Here is a 26,333-nt window from a genome sequence, read left to right as displayed (position 1 = left end):
GACTCCTCAAGGTAGAGAAAAAGCAGGGTATTACAACCAACTCTTCTTCTTCTGCTCCGCCTCCCCTCACAAGTTCTCTGCTCCGAATCGCCCCCACTCCCGAAGCTTGCTTTCCCTGCAGTGAGAGGGTTTGCCAGGGTTTAGTTCTATGGGTTTGAATGTATCATGTGGCTAGGCACCCTCCCTTCTGTGTATGGAAAAGAAAGGATTGCTGGAACACAACACACTTCAGTGAATGGGGCCGTTCTCGATTTAAAGCCTTACATAATACCGATCGCTGCGCTATTTCCAAGTGGGCGGCGAAACGGAAGAGAACACAAAAGACCCAATGGCATGTGGTTTTTGACATGCGGCACTAAAGCATTCAAGCTCACCTCCTCCCCTCCGTTTACTGTAACAATAAAGAACCCTGGCAATTCATATAATTTTTTTTTTTTTAATTGCCTGAACGCTTAGTTGTCATGGTGACTTTATATAGTTCTACAAATAGTGTTGAACAGTGGCAATCATGGGGTGGATCTGTTCCTCTGAAGTTTAAGTTCCGACTCAGGGAGACTTCCGCCGATGGAAGAGACCATAATATGGAAAGGTCTGTGCTGGTTTCCTTAAGAAGACATCCCAGAGCAACATTCGTGCAATATTAATTTAAGCTAATTTAATTTATACCCCACCTTTCTCCCCGAAGAGGGACCCAAACCAGAGTGTGGTAGTGGGTAAGAGCGGCAGACCCTACTTTGGAGAAAAGGGTTTGATTCCCCACTCCTCCGCATGAAGCCAGGTGGGTGATCTTGGGCGAGTCACACTCTCTCAGCCCCACCCTACCTCACAAGGTGTCTGTTGTGGGGAGAGGAAGGGAAGGTGATTGTAAGCCGGTTTAAGGTAGAGAAAATATAAAAACCAACTGTTCCCTGACAAGGATGGCCCAGGCTACCCTGATCTTGTCAGAACTCAGAAGCTAAGTAGGGGCAGCCATGGTTAGAACTTGGATGGGAGACCACCAAGGAAGTCCAGGTTTGCTATGCAGACGCAGGCAACAGCAAATCATCTCTGTTCATTCCTTGCCTTAAAAACCTTGTTGGGTTGCCATATGTTGGCTGTGACTCGACGGCACTTTCCACCACTACCACTAGGGTTGCCAACCTCCAGGTACTAGCTGGAGATCTCCTGCTATTACAACTGATCTCCAGCTGATAGAGATCAGTTCCCCTGGAGAAAATGGCCGCTTTGGTAATTTTACTCTATGACGTTGAAGTCCTCCCCAAACCCCGCCCCTAACCCTGCCCTCCCCAGGCTCTGCCCCCAAAACCTCCCGCCAGTGGCGTAGAGAGACCTGGCAACCCTAGTCCACCACCACTGCTCAGTTACTTCCCCTCTTACTGGATTGCAGGGACTCATCTTCTTTACCAGCACAATTCAGAATCAGGGGCTGATAAGCCAAGTTTCCCCACACACAAAAAACTCCATGTCCACACAACAAGATCTATAGCTACCCATGCCGCCGCCACCCCCTTGGGCCACTCCAGGGAGCAGACCTGACAATCCTGCTACTGTTTGCACAATGGATCGCTTATCTTAGAATGAAAGAGAGTGGAATCGGAACCTCTGTGGATGGCTGAATGGCTCAGCATTTCATTCAATTCCAGATTTGCTTTCTGAAATGCATAATCAGATGAGAGGCTGATGTGATTTTCAGCCATTCGTCCTCTGATCACTGTAGGATAATAGATCACACAGTTCCTTGCTTATTATCTGCATATTGTAATGACAGGGACTTTAAAGAAAATCTGTAGATAGGAGGATCTTAAAAGTTCACTCAGCTAATGGTGGAGTCTTCCGCCAACATATGGAGTCTTCCGCTAGCAAAAGAGGCATCTTCCGCTGATGCAAGCCCTCTTACACCGGTGGAAGACTCCACTATAATAATAAATTTGTGGATGAAAAGAATAATGTACTACGAGCATCTCTGACTATGCCATGGATTGCTGCTCAAGCCCTCCCATCCCCAATAAAAAAAAATTGAGCTCTCCCAAGTCCTGAGGGAGGAAGTGGTAGAAATTGCTGTAACCTTATATATGAGCAGATGAGCAGCTAGATTCAAATCCAGTAGCACCTTAATGACCAAATGGAGTTTCAGGGTAGACGTTTTCGACAGTCAAAGATTCCTTCATCAGAAAGAAGAAGAAGAAGAAGAAGAAGAAGAAGAAGAAGAAGAAGAAGAGTTGGTTTTTATATGTCGACTTTCTCTACCACTTAAGGGAGACTCAAACCGGCTTACAATCACCTTCCCTTCCCCTCCCCACAACAGACACCCTGTGAGGTAGGTGGAGCTGAGAGTGTGTGACTAGCCCAAGGTCACCCAGCTGGCTTCACGTATAGGAGCGGGGAAACCAACCCGGTTCACCAGTTTAGAATCCGCCACTCATGTGGAGTGGGGAATCAAACCCGGTTGTCCAGATCAGAGTCCACCACTCCAAACCACCACTCTTAACCACTACACCATGCTATTTGAGCATTAGCACTTATTTTCTTTACAAATCCAGCATTCCCTCCCCCCCCCATTAAAACTGACACTCTATTCTGCCTGCTGTATTTGTTTGCTGTGTGATAGTTAGGATCATTTTAAAAGCCAAGAACCTGTTCACTCTGTAAGTAAAAGATATGCTGGAATAATTGCCCTGCAATCTGTTGTTCTCAGCCGTTCAAAACGGGCCGTGCCGGCGTGTCAAACAAACATGCCGTGTGTCCTACGTGGTGCTTTGCCTCTCTCTGGTACATGCCTCTTTCCATGCATGTACCTGAGATAAGATGTACCCACTCGCCCACTCAGAGATTTACCTTCTAGAGACCCTGGGGAGGGAGGTGAGCCCTAAAGATTTATCTCTTTGTAAATAAAATCCTGGCATCTTGCATTAATCAAATTGGAATCGCAGGACAACATCTGGGACAAAATGCACTAGGAAACAAAGGCTATCTCTAGCCAATAGCAATAGTTAGGGGCATGGTTGAGTTAAAAGCAAGTGACTAGTGTGGTTGACACCTCCTGCTTGTAGGGTTGCCAAGTGCCAGGTGGTGGTGGGTAAACTACCGCCACTCCACCGGGCTGCCCGCCGACCAGCTGAGGGCCAGCGGGCACCCCGTGCACACGCGCATGTGTGACGTGCCTACGTCAGTTCGGGGTTTACCCTGAAGCGACGTGGACCCTCTAGCAAATTCAGCCGAAACTGTACAGTTTCTAGAGAGTTTCGGCCGAGATTGAGAGAGCGTCCCCATCACTTCTGAGTAAACCGGAAGTGGTGTAGGCATGTCGACCCGCTGGCGCACGAGCGCATTGAGCCAGGCGCGCCCGCACCACGTGCCCCAGAAAACCTCCCGCCGATCGACCTTGGGAAATTCCTGTAGATTTGGGGGGTGGAGCCTGGGGAGGGTGGGGTTTGGGGTAAGGAGGGACCTCAGTGGGGTATCATCATCATCATCATCATCGTTGTTGTTGTAACAACAACAGTGCATCACAAATACAATAAAACATTAAATCCATGCAATATTAATTACAATCTGCAATTCTATTTAAAAACAATTTCAAATAATGTCATAGAGTCCACCTTCCAAAGCAGCCTTTTTCTCCTGGGGAACTGTTCTTTGTAGTTTGGAAACCATTTATAATACTGGGAATTTTGGGAGAAAATGGCCTCTTTGGCCATTGGACTCTGTGGCATTGAAGTCCCTCCCCTCTCCAGACACCGCCCTCCTCAGGCTCTGCCCCAAAAACCTCCCGCCGGTGGCGAATGGGGACCTGGCAAGCCTAGAATATCAGCGCTTTTTTTTCCTGTACAGAACAGCATCCCCTTCCAAACTTTTCACAAAAGAAGTCTCCCCCACTCCTTCCTCAGTCTACAATCATTCACATTTATCTTCATATCGATTCGGGACTGGGGATGCTGCCCTCCCCCCCCCCCACCCCCATAATCCTAACAAAATAAATCATCCCCACATGCTGTTAGGAAGCTAAATCTTTTGAAAAGCCTTTAAATGCCTCTTGTTTTCCAATGAATCAGATGCCAATATACAGTCCGGGTTTTTTTTGGCCTTTCATCACTGTGATTGTGCTTCTGTGTAGATTCATAAACTGAACGAGGCAAGGCTGTGTACTGAGACCTGGTGTGCTCGACTGGGCCTTTTGGCAGAATATCAGGATAAATATTTTCAGTACAGTCAGCTTTCCTTTTTAGGTAACACCACCCATCACCTATTTAATAACTTAGAAATAATTCCAGCCCTGAGGCTGATAAGAGGACTTCTAGAGAGATGGGGAAAAGATGGCCAATTTCGGTTAGCTGACCCAAGAGTCCTAGCACATGCCTTCATCCTGAATCAAACCTGAGCCTCAGGAATAAAATGTCAAAATACCCAGTGTTTCTCCCTGGGAATAGCAAATGAACATAACCTCTGTCTCTCCAGTTCTTTTTCTCTCTTTCCCACTCTGTATATTGATTTTACACTAAGGCCATTTATGCATGGTCAATTTTGATGCTCGCTCAAAGCTCTTTTTTAAAATGCAACTTTACAAATGCCTATTAATGGACCCAACGCAAAAGGAGAAATTCCACCACCACCCACTCACCTGCTCCTTTGTTTGCATAGCTATTATAATGTGCATAGCTAACCCGCTGCTGTTATTTTGCATGGTTCCTTCAGGGGGATTCTTCGCGGCAAACACCAATGGTCGCATTAAATGGGCTCTTTTGTAATGCGAAGCAGGTATGCGCCGGCTTCGCAGTCACTTCCGGAATGACGGTTCAGCGTGAAAAATTCGAAAAAATGTGCAGGGCAATTCAGCCTGGAACACGATGCTTATTACCATGTAAAAATTGCCTAAGGAAATTGGTTTATCCTTTCACCCCCCACCTTAAATCTGAAACAAGCTTGGTTGTGGTATTTTCTCCTCACCTTACCTGGAGAAAGAATATAAAATCTGGTCTGTTAGCAATCCTGGTAAACTTCTGTTTTTGGGGGACTTTGAAATGCAAACTTGCAGTTTAAAAAAAGGATCAGCCTGATATGAACCCCCACCTACCCGCTGAACCCTGGCAACCAGCAGGAGTCTTTGGGGCAACAGGGAGTGACATTGTGTGTTGTGACATCACTTCCGGTTTGTACCCAGAAATGATGTCATGACGCTCCAAGAATGATCTTGTCTCTATGGGTTTTTTTGTTTTTTGTTTACTGTAGATACTTGTGAATTCCTAAAGCTGCAATGTCATTTCTGGGCACAAACTGGAAGTGACATCACAGTGTTGCATGTCATCATGTGATGTCACTTCCTGACACCCCTCATCCACCCTTTGCTGTTGCTGGAGCAAAAAGGCCTGGAGGATTCTGGAGCCTGGGGGCAAGCAACCTTAACACAGACCCTTTCAGATTTGGGGTTGATCACGTATTGGGGTTTTGATTTTTAAAAGTATATTTGCCCCCACCCTTCCTACAGTGTGGAGGGAAACTGGGTGAGATCTCCCATCCTTCCTCTTAACTCACCAGAACAGCAATAGGGTGCAACCCGGTCTGAGGGACCTCAGCAGGCTATAAGTGATGGTCCCCATGAGGCACCTTGAAAGATGACACCATGTCATGAAAGTAGTACCACCAAATGAATGATGTTTAACAGCCATGTTCAGGGAGTACATTTTTGAGGCTCTTACCCCATATACCAAGAGAATGCACCATGCATGATCATTAAGAAGATTACTATTTTGTATTAATATGATAATCCCCCCCCCCTCCAGCTTCAGTATGCATTGTAGGAGACCCTGGTTTGTTGTGGATTCATGTTTGCACTTTGAAAAGCTTGAAAATACACACTTTCCCCACTCACAAAATAACAATTGTACATATCACAAGGATCGCAGCTATAGTGGTCTCCTGGTAGGGTTGCCAGCTGCAGGTTGGGAAACACCTGGAGATTTTGGGGGTGGAGCCTGAGGAGGGCGGGGTTTGGAGGGGGAGGCACTTCAATGCCATCGAGCCCAATTGCCAACCTGGCCATTTTCTCCAGGGGGACTGATCTCGGTCGCCTGGAGATCAGTTGTAATAGCGGGAGATCTCCAGCCACCCCCTGGAGGTTAGTAATCCAAAACAGACCCCACTGTGTACAAATGTGGTTACTCAGAATCTGACACAGACAAACTATACACTTAGTATAGCTAAACAAGAGACTGTATTATACACAAACCACATAATCACACATGTATATACAAAAGTTCATATCCAACAAATATGGATATGAACGTTTCCTGGGTAGGAACCGTTTCCTGGGTAGGAACCTTGAAAGACTGTTATGCATGGATTCTTTGTGATGAAATAAGGAACAGGAAACAATAGGTTGGTGAGGTGGAACTGATGAAAAAAAATTGAAACAGCCGCCTTCCTCTTCACCTTGGATCCTCCTGCCTCTGGAAAGAATATACTCACCTGCAATCCATACCTGAAAGAAAATGAATACTTATTAGTCTATAGGACTGAGATTTTTGAAATATGGGACATTATATTTATTGGATATGAACTTTTGTACATATATGTGTGTTTATGTGGTTTGTGTATAATATAGTCTCTTGTTTAGCTATACTAGGTGCATAGTTTGTCTGTGTCAGATTTTGAGTAACCGCCTGGAGGTTGGCAGCTCTATCTTCTGGTGCATGAGGTAGTTGAGCTAAAAAATGTAATAACTGAAAAGGGCAAATGTATCATTTGCATCTATGCTTATGAAAGCGCACTGTGGTACGCTTAATCTTGGACGGCTTCCAGACCGTTGTTGTGTTGAAATAATATGTTTCTATACTACAGTGATATCAAGAAGGCCCGATGAACACATCAGGATCGAGCTCATTACCATCATCTTCATCATGGTCGTCACTCCTCATCTCCATCATCATCTTCACGGTCATCATCCCCAATTTCTCACATACTCAATGCATAAGGTAGATCAAAGTCGATTTCTCAACGCTCCAGGGGGTTCCTAATGATCTAGCGGCCATCTTTTTTTCAGCACCCTTGGTCATATTCTTGGATGATAAATCATCTGTTTCACTTCGCTCAACAATTGGAGAAGGAAGTCATATATATATATATATATTTCCAGTTCAGTATTAAAAGAAAATGACTGTGTGCCCCTAGTGTGCCTTATGAGGAGAGACAGGGCTGGTGGCAGATTGGCACAGCAGGGCATCTGCTGAGGTTCCTGGGCCAGCAGAGGACCTGCCGCAGACTAGAAATGTTCGGTCAATGGGAATGAGAGGTCAACCAGAAGCCTCTATAATGACATACTTCCCACATCCCATTTTATGGCACAAGAAACAACTGTGGGAGAAAAAGGACATAAATCTTTGTACTCCTTTCAGACTTCCTGGTACTAAGGGTGATTGAAGTAAAATAAGTCACACACTGCTCTCTCTTCAGGAAGAGTATGACCATTTGTACATGGCTTTGTGTGGGCCCATTGCAAGCATTAATGGGAAATGGAGTTTTCCCACATTCTTGGGTGAGGAAGCAGGCAGCCATTACAGACTATAAAAAGTAAGTACTTTTAAAATTCTCCCGGGGGGGGGCATTTTTCGAGGTAGAGTCACCAAATTCGCAGCATAGCTGCAAGGGACTCTCCTTGTCTGAACCCCAAAGTTTGGTAAAGTTTGGGACAGGGGGTCCAATTTTATGGGGTCCCAAAGGGGTTGACCCCCTCCTCCATAGAGAAACATTGTGAACTTTACCATACTTCTCTATGGAGGAGGGGGACGACTCCTTCGGGACCCCATAAAATCGGACCCCCTGACCTAATCTTCACAAAACTTCAGGTTCATGCAAGGAGAGTCCCTTGAAGCTACCCTGAAAATATAGGAACTCTACCTCCAAAAATGCCCCCATAGGAGCTTCGGGGGGAAATCCCCATAGACCATAATGGACCCATTTTTTTTTTTTGTAAACCTAGAAATAAAGCTGAAATACCCCTTTAATTGTATGAGTATTTGGCTTATTCCAGGGTTACAAAAAAAAAATCGGGCCCAATAAACCTGAACCCGAAATTTACCGAATCTTTTTTTGTGTGTGTGGACAACCCTAGCCTGAGGACCAAAACACGTTTTGCATGTGGTTTTAGACTATCGACCTTGTATTTGTTTCCAGTTAGGCCTGTTTTTAATATCTGCATGGGCACTTTATATTAAATATATTTCATAGTATAATTGAGTTCTTTTCCACCCAGCCCTTGGGTACCCAGCTTTGTCTATAGGTCGTCCCCCCCAGTTTTGTACACTATAGAACCTCTCAGGTATATATTGTGTTTAGTTACAGGCAGCTTTTTATTAAGACACATTCCCGGGCTCTTTGCAGGGACTCCTCAGGGAATCCCAAAAATCCTCAGCTAAGTCATTAAAGGTTCTTATTGCTTCCTCAGAGAAAGTGGTCTTCTGGTCTCCATTTATCAGGAGTGGGTGAAGTCATTCCTCTTCTTTATGTCACCAAGCTTTGCGTTAAATGCCTTGCCATTGGCAACAGGATGAATCTATACAGGATTAAACTACTTGCAAAGAGTATAGTAGGCATAAACAAGAGAATAAATAATTAGCCTGCGAGGAAAGAGCAGACTACGAATATGTCCATGAGCATTGATTTAGATGGGAAGGAAAGAAGCTGGTGGCCATGGGCATGCTGAAACATTACCCGAGGTTTTAGTCGCAGCATCCAGGAAAGAGCAACTGGATGAGGAATCCCCCCACTTTCCCAGTAAGTATGGGGAGTTGATGGCGTAGGCAGAAGGAAGCTCAGTGGTTTGTGTTTGCTGACTAGCTAGCTTAGAGTTGCCAGGTCCCTCTTCATCACCGGCGGGAGGTTTTTGGGGGCAGAGCCTGAGGAGGGCAGGGTTTGGTGAGAGGAGAGACTTCAGTGCCATAGAGTCCAATTGCCAAAGCGGCCATTTTCTCCAGGGGAACTGACCTCTATCAGCTGGAGATCAGCTGTAATAGCTGGAGCTCTCCAGTTAGTACTGGAGGTTAGCAACCTTAAGCTAGCTGTTTTTTGCTGATGGTGGTAGCCGTTGGCTGAAGCAATGGCAGCAACAGCTAGCCAGTTGGTGGTCATGGAAAGTGCCATCAAGTCACAGCTGACTCATGATGACCCCGTAGGGTTTTCAAGGCAAGAGGCGTTCAGAGGTGGTTTGCCATTGCCTGCCTCTGCGTCACAACCCTGGTATTCCTTGGAGGTCTCCCATCCATGGACACCCCTACTTAGCCAGTTTGCAACCACATATTTAGATGGTGCTGACTGAGCACCTCATTTCCACCTCCCAGGATTCACCAAGAAGGGCCAGATTTCTCACCATCTTAGTCACCCTGCAGAAGTAGTCAGCAGGTTATTTATTTATCAGATGTATTTAGCAGATCCAACTGGAGGACGACTTCACCTACGTTTTTTTTCTTTGTTTACAATCTTCATTGATACCCTGCTAGTCTCCTCAGTTGGGACTCTAAATGGCTTACAGCGATTTCCCCTTTCTCAGTTTTATCCTCATGCCAACCCTGTGAGGTAGGTTAGGCTGAGAGAGAATGACTGGCCCAAGGTTACCCAGTCAGCTTCCCTGGCAGAGTGAAGATTTTAACCTGGATCCCCCAGATCCTAGTCCAATCCTCTAGCCGCTATGTCATGCTGGCTCTCAACTCTCATGTCTAGCAAGAGTCATGGAGTGCTAGAGTTCTAGAGTTCGAAGGGGGCTTCTCGTCCAATCCCCTGTTCAATGCAGGAAATCCAATGCCAGAGCATTTCCATCAGGTGGTTGTCCACCCTATAGAATAATAGAATCATAGAGTTGGAAGAGACCACCAGGATCATCTAGTCCAACCCCCTGCACAATGCAGGAAATTCACAACTACCTCTCTCCCATGACCCCAGTGACCCCTACTCCATGCCCAGAAGATGAGATAAAAACCCTCCAGGATCCCTGGCCAATCTGGCCTGGAGGAAAATTGCTTCCTGACCCCAAAGTGGCGATCAGCATTACCCTGGGCATTTAAGAAAGACCCATGAGAGCCGAACACTGGCACAACTCTTCACATGAACACATGGAGCTGCCTTATACTCAGTCAGACCCTGGGTCCATCAAAGTCAGTACTGTCTACTCAGACTGGCAGCGGCTCTCCAGGGTCTCAGGCAGAGGTCTTCCACATCACCTACTTGCTTGCACATCACCTAGTCCCTTTAACTGGAGATGCCTGGGATTGAACCTGGGACCTTCTGCATGCCAAACAGATGCTCTACTACTGAGCCACAGCCCCTCGCCAAAGGTGTTTAACTGGCAAGGCTGGGGATCAAACTAGGGACCTTCTGCATGCAAGGTGGGTGCTCTACCACTAAGCCACAGCCCCTCCCCTTCCTGCCCTCCCTCTTATGATCTGGCTAAGTTCTCTGCATGAGGGCTGTGCACTTAACATATTTGAGATGTGCCATCTTTAAATGGCCATAATGTGGATGCCATATCAGTTAGGGTTGCCAACCTCCAGGTACTAGCTGGAGATCTCCCACTATTACAACTGGTCTCCAGCCGAAAGAGATCAGTTCACCAGGAGAAAATGGCTGCTTTGGCAATTGGACTCTATGGCATTGAAGTCCCCCCCTCTCCAAACCTCACCCTCCTCAGGCTCTGCCCCAAAAACCTCCCAACGGTGGTGAAGAGGAGGGGCTGTGGGGAGGGGCCATGGCTCAGTGGTAGAGCATCTGTTTGGCATGCAGGAGGTCCCAGGTTCAGTCCCTGGCATCTCCAGTTAAAGGGACTAGGCAAGTAGGTGATGTGAAAGACCCCTGCCTGAGATCCTGGACTGGAGGGCCATGGAGAGGGGCTGTGGTTCAGTGGTAGAGCATCTGCTTGGCATGCAGGAGGTCCCAGGTTCAATCCGCGGCATCTCCAGTGAAAGGGACTAGGCAAGTAAGTGATGTGAGGACCTCTGCCTGAGACCCTGGAAAGCTGCCACCAGTCTGAGTAGATAATACTGACTTTGATGGACCGAGGGTCTGATTCAGTATAAGGCAGCTTCATGTGTTCATGTGTTCAAGAGGGACCTGGCAACCCTAGTATCAGTACAGGCCATTTTTCAGCATACCAAGATGGCTCCCATCAGCTGGGAAACGTCTGATATCTCTAGCTGTGCACGATATTTGAGGAGAACCAAATGCAACCCTAGGTCTTGCTTCTCTGTGTGTGTTAAGAAGAATGATGGTGCGGGATAACCGGCGTACACACTGTCCGCCTTTTGTTCGTCCCTCCGTGCTCTCTTTCCAAAGACACCTGTCAACAGTGCCCCTGAACAGTTCATAGCAACAGCCTCCTCACAGAGAGTTTTCTCCCTTTATTTATCTCTGCAGCGACGGCTGGGCAGACAGGTACGATGTGACAGACGGTTACCAGCGGGAAGCTGTTGGCGGAATAACGATCAAGCTCCAGTCTCCCGACGTGAAGTGGTTTGATGACTATTACCTGCAGCTTCTGCCCGAAACCAACCTCCGAAACCCCTGGTTTCAGGAATTTTGGCAGCACCGCTTTCAGTGCCGGCTGAAAGGGTCCCCCCAAGAAAACCCGAAATTCAACAAGACCTGCAGCAGTAAGCACTTTTGTTCTTGGGCGATTATGTAATATTGAAAATCAACACAGTCCGAGGAGTTAATTGCTTCGGGGACTCTGAGAATTAGAGGCGTGAGGATCAGGGAGGTGCGGCGACTGTCAATATTTCTGTTGCCTCCGGTGGGTCTGATCCGAAGGGCGGTTTCAAGTGGTGACATTTGGTGATGGGTTACATAAGCAGGAGAGGGGGCTGAAAAGAGTCCCTGGAGAGGGTAACAGTTTGGAAATAATACTCCTCCAGGGTTCTAAAAACTCTCAGGGTAGGGTTGCCAGCTCCGGGTTGGGAAATACCCAAAAAAGTTTGGGGCGGAGCCTGAGGAGGGTGGGGTTTGGGGAGGGGAGGGACTTCAATGCCATAGAGTCCAATCAGGCTAGTCTCCCTCCACTTTCCTTTTTAGCAGGCTCGCAGCTGCTTTCGGTGTTCTGCGTCTCCCAGATCATACTCAGTTTTCATTAGGCCATTTTCAAATCGCAGTTTTCTGCATACCTGGGGAGCCCCCAAATATGTTGTAATCCTTTGTGTACAGGAGACTAGGTTCTTCCCACTTTGGAGATCATAACTTCTTGTAACCATCCTCGAATAAGTTGAATCTTTAAAACAATGAGAGCCAGCCGCTTTAGTATTAGGGGTGATCCTATTATGATGATTTTAATTTAGAACCCATTGCCTATCTTTCTGCTGTCAAAGACTCCCAAGTCATGATACATATCATGAAGTTGCACAGATATTAGAACATACAATGGGACACTGGTAAGGACATGGAGAGCAGGCAGCTCATTTCCCCTCCTCCACTATGTCCTCTTTCCCTTCCCTGAAAGCCAAAATAGACTTTTTCCCTTTTCCTGCTTCCTTCTCTCCTTCTTACCCACCAGGAAACCTGCTTTTACCTGCCCTTTCTTTTTCCTCCTTCCCTCCCCTGGCAGCCACTCCCTGGGAAGATTCCACAGTTTTGGCCATTAGTAGGGTTGCCAACCTCCAAGTACTAACTGGAGATCTCCTGCGATTACAACTCCAGTTTATCTGGAGAAAATGGCCTCTTTGGCAATTGCAATCTATGGCAATGAAGTTCCTCCCCTCCTCAAACCCCGCCCTCCTCAGGCTCCACCCCAAAAATCTCCAGGTATTTCCCAACCTGTAGCTGGCAACCCTAGAGATTAGGTTCAGTCAGACCCAGTTGTGTGGTGCTAGCCCCCTGGCTGGGCCAGGCCCAGTGACACTGTGGGGAACATGCAAGGACTTATGAGGGGCACCTCAGTTTCCTCCGTACCTCTCTGTATTTCCCTTCCCTTTAATTTCCCCCCTCCTCCAGGAAGCTATGGTTGCCAATTTTGGGTTGGAAAATTCCTGGAGATTTGGGAATGGAGCATAGAGAGGGGCAGGTTTATGAAAAGGGTTGCCAGCTCTGGGTTGGGAAATACTTGGAGATTTTGTGGGCGCCTGAGGAGGGCAGGGTTTGGAGAGGGGAGGGACTTTTTCTCTGGGCAAACTGATCTTTGTCGGCTGGAGATCAGTTGTAATAGCAGGAGATCTCCAACTAGTACCTGGAGGTTGGCAACCCTAGTTCCCCTGGAGAAAATGGCTGCTTTGGAGGGTGGCCTTTACAGAATCATATCCTTGCTGAGCTCTCTCCCCTCCCCTAATTCCACACTCCCCAGATTCCACCTACAAATCTTCAGGCATTTCCCAACCCAGAGCTAGCAACCTTACAATTCATACCAGCAGTTGGCTATCCCAACCTTGACTTTTTGCATGGCATCATCTTGGTTCCTTCATTCCAGGGTGATGTTAACAATTTAAACATCCAGCCTGTTCCTCAGCGGAAAACGATAACATGCTTCGCTCAAACATCTGATGCTAGTTCAGCTAAGTGCATTGATTTTTCTGTCCAGCTAAAGCACTACCGAAAGTGAGACGTTTTCATAGTTATCCGACTTGATTCTTGATGCTTTCGATTCCATGCCACAGGAGAACTCGGGCATGCCATCTTTTAAAAAACAAACAAACCAAACAACTTTTTTATCTATACTTTTTTTAAAAAATGACCTCATACCTTTTCCAAAAGACAAACACAATGTGCCTTAAAGGTACTCCACTGGTGTGGGGTTGGGGGGGTAGGGTTGGCAGATTCAGGTTGGGAAACTCCTGGAGATTTGGGGATAGACATGGAGCCTGGGAGAGACAGTGGGGTACAGAGCCGGTCCACCCTCCAAAGCATCCATTTTCTCCAGGGGAAATGATCTCTGTAGTTTGGAGATGAGCTGTAATTCAGAGAGATCCCCAGGTACCACCTGCAGCCTGTCATCCTTTCTCTGGGTATTTCGCAACCCAGAACTGGCAACCCTAAGAATAAATGTAGAAATATCCTCCTTCAATTGAATTCCTGTTACCTCCCTAATTTGTTTTTTTGCCATCAAGTCTCAGTTGACTTATGCCAACCCTGTAGGGTTTTCAAGGTAAGAGATGTTCAGAGATGCTTTGCCATTGCCTGCCTCTGTGTAACAACAACCCTGGACTTCCACGGTGGTCTCCCATCCAAGTACTAACCAGGGCTGACCCTGCTTAGCTTCTGAGATCTGATAAGATCAGGCTAGCCTGGGCTGTCCACCTGCCTAATAACCCTTCACAAATTTACCTAGGGTTGCCAGCTCTGGCTTGGGAAATACCTGGAGATTTTGGAGGTGGAGTGGGAGGAGAACAGGGTTTAGAGAGGGCAGGGCAGGGATTTCAATGCCATAAAGTCCAAAGTGGTCATTTTCTCCAGGGGACTTGATTTCTGTCACCTGGAGATCAGTTGTAATAGCGGGAGATCTCCAGCCACCACCTGGAGGTTGGCAACCCTAATTTTACCCTAATAGGCTTGAGCAAGCGCAGTGTAGTGGTTAGTGCAGTGGACTCTAATCTGGAGAACCGGGTTTGATTCCTCACTCCTCCACATGAGTGGCAAACTCTAATCTGGAGAACCAGATTAGATTCATAAGAACATAAGAAAAGCCATGCTGGAGCAGACCAAGGTCCATCAAGTCCATCAGTCTGTTCACACCGTGGCCAACCAGGTGCTTCTAGGAAGCCCACAAACAAGGCAACTGCAGCAGCATCCTGCACATTCCCCACATGAAGCCAGCTGGGTGACCTTGGACTAGTCACAGTTCTCTCTGAACTCTCTTAGTCCCTCCTACCTCACAAGGTGCCTGTTATGGGGAGAGGAAGGCAAGGCTGTTTTGAGACTCCTCACGGTAGAGAAAAACAAGGTATAAAAACCAACTCTTCTTCTTCTTCTTCTTCTTCTTCTTCTTCTTCTTCTTCTGGAGTATCTGTGTATCCCCCCCTTACATGTCCAACACCTGCATTATGATTTTGACATTTCCAACATTTTAAAATGTTATCATTACCATTCTTATTTAAGCTTTGTCAAATAGCAGATCTTATATTGTGATTCTCTTAATGATCACCACATCATAAAATCAGCGATCTATACATTTTACCCATGTTCTCTCTGGGATCTCCGAACCAATAGCTCTGGATCACACATTCTCATACAAATCCTTCACATAAAAACCCGCTGCAAATATACACAGATCCAATTAAAAAGCACTTTTCTTTTGGCCTGGGGTCATTGCAAGTTATTTTTCTTAAATGATGTATATGGGGGGAAATTTGAAACAGGTAGGTTCATCCAACCCTGTTCTGTACAATTTTCTCCTGTGAAATTATACTTCCACTAACTACTAAATCCTGAAATCTAAATATATTTTGACTCTTCCATTGTGAAAAAAATCTCCCCAAAGGCCATCTCTGTTAAATTTAACATTTCTAACCACCACGTAAGCTATACTTGGACTAATTTTACTCTTATATTTATCCCATGTAATTAACAGTTGCCCAGGGACTAATTTCTTATTTAAATTAGCACTCCAACCTTCCTGATTCATCCACATTAGGGCCTACAATAGAGCCAATACATATTTGTGTTCCAGCTGTTAATTTGAAGATACCTGCTCATTTAACTGCCCTGACCTGGATAGCCCTGGATAGTCTGATCTTGTCAGATCTCAGAAGCTAAGCAGGTTTGGCCTTGGTCAGTATGTGGATGGGAGACCACCAAGAAATATCAGGGTTGCTATGCGGAGGTAGGCAATGGCAAACAATCTCTGAAGTCTCTTGCCTTGAAAACCACCATATGGGGTCACCATAAGTCAGCTGTGACTTGACAGCAAAATAATAATAATTAACTAGTGGAATTGTGCAGCTTTGAGATATCATCTCAAAGTTGGTAGAACAAGCCCCTCTTCTTCTAAACCAGGTTCCTTACCAAATAGAACATTTAATCCATAGAAATCATAGAATCATAGAATTGGAAGGGACCACCAGGGTCATCTAGTCCAAGCCCCTGCACAATGCAGGAATTTCACAACTACCTCCCCAACACACCCCCAGCGACCCCTACTCCATGCCCAGAAGATGGCCAAGATGCCCTCTCTCTCATCATCTGCTTAAGGTCATAGAATCAGCATTGCTGACAGATCGTCATCTAGCCTCTGCTTAAAAATCTCCAGGGAAGGAACACTTACCACCTCCCGAGGAAGCCTGTTTTCTAACTGTTAGAAAATTCTTCCTAATGTCTAGATGGAAACTCTTTTGATTTAATTTTAACCCGTTGGTACTGGGGCAACAGAAAACAACTTGGCACCATCCTCTATATGACAGCCCTTCAAGTACTTGAAGATGGTTATCACGTCCCCTCTCAGTCTTCTCCTCTTCAGGCTAAACATACCCAGCTCCTTCAACCTTTCCTCATAGGACTTGGTCTCCAGAACCCTCACCATCTTTGTTGCCCTCCTCTGGACACGTTCCAACTTCTTTCCCCAGTCCAAATACTGTAACTCCACATTTTATCCCAACCTTTAATTTCTCTATAACCTTACCAGTAAGAGACTGGTGAAAAATGCAAATAGAATTTTGGGAGTACTGTTATTTCATTTGTGATAATTCTTGTATTCCAAGAAAGCTGCAGTCGAGACCCTTTTTCAACTCTTCATTGATCTTTTACAAGCAAGGATCCAGTTCAGCAAATATAAAATTCCATAATAAATAGGGTTGCCAACCTCCAGGTTGTAGCTGGAGATCTCCCGCTATTACCACTGATCTCCAGACTAGGGCTGTCAAAAAAAAAATTCGGTACAGTTCGGATTCGGCCGAATTTGGCCCTTGTGGGTTCGGTACGTGCCGAAGTCCGAACTCCCCCACTTCGGATCCGTTCAATTCGGCGGGAATTCAAAGTTCGGAAACAAATTCGGCCGAATAAAGCCATTAAAAACACAACCGCGCCTTTCCACGGCTCTGGGGGGGGGGCATTTTTGGGCTTAGAGGTCCCAAACTTTTGGCAGAGCTTCAAAGGATGTTTATTGAAAGACTCCCCAAGTTTTGTAAAGATTGGGTCAGGGGGGGCTGAGATATGGGCCCTGAAAGGGGTCCCCCACACCCTTAATGTTGTGCATCTCTCAGCAGAGCTTGCCGCCAATGCACAAAGCTCCCAGCCCGACAACAGCGGAGAAATTAGCAAAACAACTGCAAACACAACCTTGTTAAACAACACCTTTGCAACACACAACTGAAACCTCCCCCCTCAAACCAGGGAGCGAGAGACTTGAGGGGGAACACACACCCCAGGCAGAACCGACGAAAGCCCCCTTTGGCTTCCCCCCCACCCACAGAAACTGCTCCCTCCCCACACACACACAGACTCTGCTTTTCCCCCACACACACACACATACACAGGAGAAAAATTATAGATTAAAGCCCCCAAAGGGGTCTTACTGTGGCTGTCTTCTGTTCCATCAGGACGGGCTGTAATCCAAGATGATTCCAATTAGGCACGGAACGTTTTGCTCTGGAGAGATGCACACAGGATCGGATCGGCTGCCCCATTCATCCCAATAGGGGAAAGGGGAAAGCCCATATCTCGGGACCCCCTGACCCAATGTTCACAAAACTTGGGGGGTTCCTTAAGAAGCTTAATCTAAAGTTCCAGTGAAAGTTTTGTGTCTGCACCCCCAAAAATGCGCCCCCTGCAGCCATGGAAAGAGAAAAGGGGGGGAGGCGATATTTCTGCCCCCACTGAACCCATCTTTACAAAACTTGGGTAGTATCTTAAGAATAATTCACTGAAGCTATGCTAAAGGTTTGGGGGCTCTATCCCCAAAAAAGCGCCCCCTGCAGCCACATAAATGGAAAAGGGGGGAGGGAAAAGGGGGAGAGCCCATATCTCGAGACCCCCTGACCCAATGTTTACAAAACTTGGGGGGTATCTTAAGAACACTGGTCTGAAACTCCGCTCAAATTTTGGGATTTGTAGCCCCAAAAATGCGCCCCCCGCAGCCATGGAAAGAAAAAGGGGGGAGCCCATATCTCGGGACCCCCTGACCCAATGTTTACAAAACTTGGGGGGTACCTTAAGAAGCTTCATCTGAAGTTCCAGTGAAAGTTTTGTGTGTGCACCCCAAAAAATGCGCCCCCTGCAGCCACAGAAAGGAGCGAATGTGCACAAGCACCCCCCACACACGAGGATTTTGCTCTCTCTCTCTCTCTCCCTGGCCGGGCCACACATCAGCTGATTCCTCCAGTACTCAATCCTGACTGATTGGCCAGAAGAAGACCCAGCTTGCCCACCGATTGGCCGGGGGAGGAGAATGCTGCTTACTGACGGTTATGCTGCTTACTGACGGCCCCGAATTTGCCGAATTTATTCACGAACTCCCGAACTCGCTGAATTCGGCCCCCCCGGTTGCCCGCCAGTTTTGAGTTCGGATCCGTCCGAACAGAAAAGCAACGAATCAGGGGAAATTCGGTTGATTTTCAGTTCGGACCGAACCGAATTGACAGCCCTACTCCAGACAACAGAGATCAGTTCACCTGGAGAAAATGGCTGCTTTGGAAGGCGGATTCTATGGCATTATACCCCACTGAATTCCCTCCCCTTCCCAAACCCCACGTTCCCAGGCTCTACCCCCAAAATCTCCAGGTATTTCCCAACCCAGAACTGGCAACCCTAATAATAAACTTTATCTTCAGATTATTTAATTGGCTTCAAAGTACAACTAATTCCAAACTGACAATTAATCTGATGCTTAATAACTATAAAGGTGATACAATAATTAACTGGGGGGGGAGGTTGTCCCTATTTTTCATACAGAAATTGGACTGCTACTCAAACTCTGAAAATCCCAGGTTCTCTGTTCAGCTAAATCCCTTTTGATTTTGTCAATAGCTCTTCTTGCAAAATCTGGCTTCTGTGAAGCATGAAGCAATCCAATCTCATTTTAACCTTCGTTCACTTGATCTGGAAGTTATCACCAGGCCTTCCGCAGAGTAACAGCGCAAATCCCACTAGAAAAGGATTATCCGATACTAAATTTTTAAAAAGTCAAGAGAACTGTCCATAATAAAAAAGATAGAATTTTTTGAGCGATGCTGCTGGAGTTAGATTTCTCTTTACTTCTAGTTAATTAATTGCACAGTGCATGCATACTTGATTTTGGCGATCAATACGGTACTAAAGCTTTGTGTATTGCAACATAATCGGCTGTTCAGCTTTCTCTTTAATTTAAATGAAAATGGATTTTCTGTGCAATTCCCCCCCCCCCTCACAACTTTTATGCTTATTATTTTTAATTGGGGGAAGATATTACCTCAATAGACTAGAACCACCGAATAGCGTGGTCCTTCCTGCCATTTTTTCTCCCTATGTTTCTCCACTTTTCCATTCTTAGTGTGTCATTTCCCCACATGAATGCATGAAGATGCCTTATACCAAGTTAAACCGCTGGTCTCTCAGGGTCAGTATTTTATTTATTTGTTTGTTTGTTCAATTTATAACCCGCCCTCCCCGGCCAAGACCAGGCTCAGGGCGGGGAATATCATCAAACATTAACAATAAAAGTAATAATTCTAAAATTAAACAATAAAACCCAATTAAAAATCCTTTAAAACTCCAGATGGCACTTAATTTGGCCCATAGTGCCCGGAATAAGCAGTACGTTGCCCCCCCACCCAGGGTTGCCAGGTCCCTCTTCACCACCGGCGGGAGGTTTTTGGGGCGGAGCCTTAGGAGGGCAGGGTTTGGGGAGGGGTGGGACTTCAATGCCATAGAGTCCAATTGGCAAAGTGGCCATTTTCTCCAGGGGAACTGATCTATATCGGCTGGAGATCAGTTGTATTAGCAGGAGATCTTCTGCTATTACCTGGAGGGTGGCAACCCTACCCCCCCCGCAATAACGAGAGTAACATAGAACAAGGGGGGGATAGGGAGGCCAGCAGAGGATGATACCTGCAGCTGTCCTCAACTGTAAGCCTGGCGGAAAAGCTCTGTCTTGGAGGCCCTGCGGAACTCTTTAAGGTCGCACAGGGCCCTGATGTCACCAGACAGAGCATCCCACCAGGTTGGCTCTCATCAAGAACAGCCGCATACTCTTAGGGCCAGGGACCACCAGTATGTTGTTATCTGATGACTATAAAGATCTTCGGGGGGTATTCCAGGAGAGGGTGTCCCGCAGATTTGAAGGTCCCAGGCTAAATATTGCACTATCCAGCTTGGTCCCCATTGGAGAATGTCCGCAGTACTTTTGGCTAGCGGTTTGCGATATCCGCTCATTGACACGGACCCAAGATAAGAGAAAGAAGGACTTGCTTCCTCATTCACGTGGACCAGCTCTTACAAAGACTGTTACTATACACGGAAAGTCCCACGGACTCATAGGGAAATTTTGGACATTGATTTTTGTACATAGTTTGTCATTGAGCTTGTATTAATGTTTTCCTGTTTGACGATTGTTCACTTGTAGATATTGCAGCACTGTCTTTTGTATTGATTGTCTCTTTATATAATATATGTTCAGAATAAGAGCCGAGTGTTGATAGTTTTTGCATAACCTCCAGGTACTAGCTGGATATCTCCTGCTATTACAACTGATCTCCAGCCGATAAAGATCAGTTCACCTGGAGAAAATGGCCGCTTTGGCCATTGGACTCTATGGCATCGAAGTCCCTCCCCTGGCAACCCTACCTGACCGGGATGGTCCAGGCTAGCCTGATCTCATCAGATCTCAGAGGCCACTCTTGTCTCATCTTGGAAGCTAGGCCGGATGGGAGACCACCAAGGAAGTCCAGGGTTGCTACACAGAGGCAGGAAATGGCAAATCACCTTTGCTTGCCTTGAAAACCCTACGGGGTGGCCATAATTTGGCTGTGACTTGACAGTACCAACCAAAATCTTGGGCACGGCTCTTTTCCGATCTCTGAATTTTGTTCACCTTGCAATGTCAGGGCCTGAACCACTCGGCCCTCTTCTTGGGCTCATTAATAGAGAGGGTAGGAGGGTTGCTTAGTAACAAGACCTGATTTTTCGGTTCTGTTTACAGTAGTGGATTATATAATATTACGCTGCAGGGTGTTGCCGCACAAGTTAATTGGAATAGCAATCCACATTTATTTTTCTTAATACCTAAATAACCATTGCATTTCACAATGTGAACAGGGCAAAAGATCAGTGTAGTAGAAGGCATCATACCAACACATTGCTCTGTTGTAGGGGTGGGGAACCTTTTTTCTGCCAAGGGCCATTTGGATATTTATAACATCATTCGTGGGCCATACAAAATTATCAAATTAAAAATTAGCTGACCAAGCCCCAAGCAAGCAGCTGCCCCAGATGCCCCCCCCCCCGGGCAAGTAGGCAGGCATTCCAATCGGTGGTGCACTCGCCCACCTGGTGGCACAGGATGGTCTGTTGCAGCAGCCGGGCGTGGTCATCCAGCCACATGCCGGAGTTGCTCCTGCTCCGCATGGTCAGGGTCGGATTCTACAGCCGGCTCCTGCTATCTCCGCCTGCAGGGATGAAATGAGGACACACTGGCTAAGGAAACCCACCCCCCCCGCGCACATTCTGGCCCTGCCCCCTTTAACCCCTCCATTGTTGCCACTTCCGCCCCCAGCCCTCTTGTAGTACAGAGGGAATACGTTTCTCCATGGCCCAGGTGGGAGAGGGTTAATACAGTTTCATGGGTGGTCCTAGGAGCTCCATAGCTAATGACTCTTCTGCAACGGGGAAAAATTTTCCTTTTCTGGGCAAAACAAACTCACATCCACCTTGGATAAAGGCTATTCCTGTCTGCAGAGGGGGCAGATCACCAGTCTTAGATCCTTCAGCAGACATCCTACGGTCTCAGACAGAGCTGCTGAGAGTGTTCATAGTCGTTAGGGTGTTGGAAACCCTATGGGTGACCTTGGCTAGTCACAGTTCTCTTAAAGCTCTCTCAGCCCCACCTATCTCACAAGGTGTCAGTTGTAGGGAGGGGAAGGGAAGCTGTTTTGAGACTCCTTAAAGGTAGAGAAAAGTGTAATATAAAAACCAACTCTTCTTCTTTTGTCCAGCGTGGCTGAAGAGCCAGCATATCCATTAGGCACTGGGGCCTTTAGGTGCCCTCCGGTTTTGGGGCCCTAGAAATCGCCTAGGTGAGCCTTAGAGATGAGCCAGCTCTTCTAGAAACCGTCAAGGATGTCATCTGAAGAGGAAAGGGAAAGTAGCAAAGAGCAAGATATTCGACACAGCTGGTTTTTGGAAGTGCTGAGTAAAACCAAAGCAGGGCAGGAAGGAAGTCACAACCGAGAGTTGTAAGATAAATGATTGGATGGCTTAAGGTGTATTAGAGCCTTCGAGCAATAAATAAACTTGGAACATAATAGGAACAGATCAAGGAGGATCCTTAAGAAGGAAATTGAAAGCAACAGAGGGTGAGTATAATGCGAAGGGGAGGAAAATCACAGATTGCACTCATTTATTTTTTAAAGCCATCTCGCAAAACTGTGCTTTGAGTGGTGGCATCTCCCCAGACAGCATGCCGTTTTAAGACAGATATCAGTTTGGCTCACCACAGAGACACACCCTTCTGCCCCGGACAATTGACACATTGTGAAGTTCTGATGCGCGGATGTAGCTCCTCCGCCCACAGAATCTCCTTACATTTAAACAAAAGCTCCACCAACGTGAAAGGATACGCATTGAGTTATCAACTTATGTTGTTATAAGGAATGGAATTTCTTTCCCCCCACAAAATTCACTTGTTCCTAGGGTTGCCAGATCCATCTCCACCACCGGTGGGAGGTTTTTGGGACAGAGCTTGAGGAGGGCAGGGTTTGGGGAGGAGAACTTCAGCCATCGAGTCCAATTGCCAAAGCAGCCATTTTCTCCAGGTTTGCCAACCTCCAGGTGGTGGTTGGAGATCGCTTGCTATTACAACTGATCTCCAGCCCTCCTCAGGTTCCAATCCAAAAACCTCCCGCCTGTGGCGAAGAGGGACTTGGCAACCCTGTGAACTGATCTCTATCACCTGGAGATCAGTTGTAATAGCTGGAGATCTCCAGCTAGTACCTGGAGGTTGGCAACCCTACTTGTTCTAGATATAGCCATTGATTCCTCTTATTCTCTTTCCAAAGAGGAATTCCTCTTTAATATCTTTTTGTTGTTTTTGGTTTCACATTATACCACATATGCACCTTTTTGTAACTTCATCCTTTGCAGGGTTTCTTCCCCCCCCCCCTTCAATATTATACACCACACAAGTATGCTCTAGCAAGAGGGTAGGAGGGTTTGGGAAGACATTGCCTGCCTCTAAGGATCTGCAGAATTAAATTATGAAATTTGGCAGAACCTCCCTTCTTGCCCCTCTTCTCTTCAAACTTCTCTTTTGACCAAAACTAGAGTTGCCAACACAATGCTGGCAACCAACTAGATGTTCACCCACTCTGGTGGGGCCTTGGTGGGGACTTAGTGATGTTGATGGTGGGCGATGTCATCACTTCTGGGGTGACTGGAAGTGATGTCATCACTGCACTGGGGACGCTCTAGCATCTGGCCAAAACTCTATGGTTTAACTAGCCAAGTTGCTGCAGGAAGGGACGATGGCAGCCAGGAGGCCCTGGCAAGACTATCAGATGCCAAATTCCTAAAAAGAGGAATTGTTGGATTTCAGAGAGAAATTGGGTAAAAAGGAATTAAGAGAATTCCTCTGAATACTATTACCAACCCCCAATGAAGTGAAGGTCAAAACTTACTCAGGCTTCAAGTCCTCTGCAGGTGATATGCTCATGCAAACTGGGAACCTGCCAAACACACACATCAAGAGTGTACAGTTTATATGATGCAACTGTTATATAGGATTGCTTTGTTGTTTTATGCTGGCCAGTGGCCGTAACAATAAATGTATGAACTGTTATATAGGGTTGCCAACCACCAGGTAGTAGCTGGAGATCTGCTATTACAACTGATCTCCATTCGATAGAGATCAGTTCACCTGGAGAAAATGGCCGCTTTGGCAATTGGACTCAATGGCATTGAAGTCCACTCCCCAAACCCTGCCCTCCTCAGGCTCTGCCCCAAAAACCTCCCACCGGTGGTGGACAGGGACCTGGCAACCCTACTCTTCCCTGTGGGGGCTCACTCAGACCCTAGAGATGCGGCTGCAGTCCTGCATAGAATCTGTATCTTAAAAAATGCCCCAGAATTCTCAGAAATGCGTAGGAGTTCTGGGGCAGATGTTCAGGCTGCTGAATCAATGTGGAAGGAGATCTTGGACACAATTTTTTTTTGCAAAACCAATGCAGTAAGGAACGCTATACAGACTGCGGCAGGATTACGTAAAACCATACATCCCCCTCCAGAATAACTGGTGGTCATGAATAGCTCCTTTTGGTAGAATCACGCCCTCCCTGTTCCAACACCTTCCTTTCCAACAGCATGCTACTCATTAACTTCCAGCAGAAGGTGTGGGTGAGTTCCATTTTGAATGACTTATAAAGACCATTGTCCTAGAAAGTCCTTGTGTACCGAGGGCTCCCGCAGATCGGAACAGAAACTGTTTGTGCCTCACACGGTAGTACAATGCCGCTTCCCGCACCCCACACACAAACACCACGCTTTGTCGTTGGCACGCTACTTGGGCAATCTCACAATATATGGTCGTCATGGTAATATTTTTGGTCGCGGGGAAATTTTGTGGTTCGTTCAGGCTAATATGCCAGGGAACATTTTCTTCCAACTGTTCTCTTTTAACTAAAATCTTTGTTGAGATGCCAGTAACTTGGTTTGTGGCCATTTAGCAACGAAAACTGGGGGGATGACTTCTGAATGGAAGGGTGCCTCTTGTCGATCAGAGTTCCTGTTTGCGTCCGGAATCCGAGAGAACCTGCAGTGTTACCTAAACATACTAGGGATACATGCCAGAATTCATCTTGTTTGTAACGGAAAACATTCCTGATGACAGCTTGCCATGTTTCTCAACAGGTAATCTGACCTTGAGAATGCAACACGTGCAGGATTCTAAGATGGGCTTTGTGATCAACGCAATCTACTCCATGGCGTACGGCCTCCATAACATGCAGACGGTGCTGTGCCCAGGCTATGCAGGTCTTTGCGATGCCATGAAACCAATCGACGGACGGAAACTCCTGGATGCTCTGATGAAGGCCAACTTCACTGGGGTTTCTGGGGACATGATCTCATTTGATGAGAATGGCGATTCGCCAGGACGGTACTGTAAATATTTCTCAATCCAGACAACATCTGATTTTCTGCTTGTTACTCAAAAGTGTTAATTATAGTCCTTCGAGTTGATCTCTTCCTTCCTCTAGGACTTAACCTTCAGTGTTTTAATTTTGTTAAAAAGTGTTTTAAAATATTGAGGGGGTAGATCCAGACACTCTCCTCAGCCAAGTTGGAAGCCTTCCTCTGGCCTGAGGAAACACAATTAAACCAGAATTGTTTGAAACTGGAGATTCCAGGGATTGAACCTGGGACCTTCTGCATGCTAAGCTGATGCTCTACCACTGAGCCACGGCCCCTCCCCCAGTTTCATGTGTTCTTATTAGGGTTGCCAACCTCCAGGTGGCGACTGGAGATAGCCTGCTATTACAACTGATCTTCAGCCGATAGAGAGCAGTTCATCTGGAGAAAATGGGCGCTTTGGCAATTGGACACTATGGCATTGAAGTCTTTCCCCTCCCCAAACCCCGCCCTCCTCAGGCTCCTCCCCCAAAATCTCCAGGTATTTCCCAACCTGGAGCTGGATACCTTAGTTGAGCCCTTTAATGCAGAACAACAGATTTGCAAGCAGAAGGTTCTGTTTTCAGTCCCTGGTATTCTACTTTAAAGGCTTAAGTAACAGGTGGTGTGAAAGACCTCAACCAGAGACTTTGTAGAACCATTGCCAATCAGAGCAGACATTGGCCACTTACGCATGGGAGGTTTCGCCTTGCATTTGCCTCTCTCTAGATGCATATTTCCCCCATCTAAATTCTCAGAACTCTGCACATTGGGGACTTCTTGTTGAGTTTTGAGAATTCGGATGGGGAAAATGCTCATCTAGAAAGCAGCAAATCCAAGGCAAAACCTCCCATGCGTAAGTGGCCCATTATTGACCTTGGTAGAGCAATGGTCTGACTCAGTATAAGGCAGTTTTGTGTGTTTTTATTAAGAGGAGGGGCTGTGGCTCAGTGGTAGAGTACCTGCTTGGCATGCAGAAGGTTCTAAATTCAATCTCCACTAGTTAAAAAGGGTCAAGTAGCAGGTAATGTGAAGGACCTCAACCTGAGACCCTGTAGAACTTCTGCCAATCGGAGCAGACAATATTGTCC

The 26,333-nt window shown here is 46.6% G+C and overlaps 1 protein-coding gene across 2 annotated transcripts in view; it reads left to right on the top strand.

Moving 5' to 3' along the window:
• Nucleotides 1-26,333, top strand: part of GRM5 (glutamate metabotropic receptor 5) — a 244,346-nt gene that overhangs the window by 172,824 nt on the left and 45,189 nt on the right. For both annotated transcript variants that reach the window (XM_056858387.1, XM_056858386.1), the window contains exons 3-4: nt 11,395-11,630; nt 24,985-25,231. In XM_056858387.1, the coding sequence (XP_056714365.1) occupies nt 11,395-11,630; nt 24,985-25,231 (483 nt within the window). The remainder of the gene's footprint in view (nt 1-11,394; nt 11,631-24,984; nt 25,232-26,333) is intronic.

The sequence above is a fragment of the Euleptes europaea genome, chromosome 12 (genome assembly GCF_029931775.1).
Source record: "Euleptes europaea isolate rEulEur1 chromosome 12, rEulEur1.hap1, whole genome shotgun sequence".
Taxonomy (NCBI): Eukaryota; Metazoa; Chordata; class Lepidosauria; order Squamata; family Sphaerodactylidae; genus Euleptes; species Euleptes europaea.
This window is presented reverse-complemented; position numbering and strand designations above follow the sequence as displayed.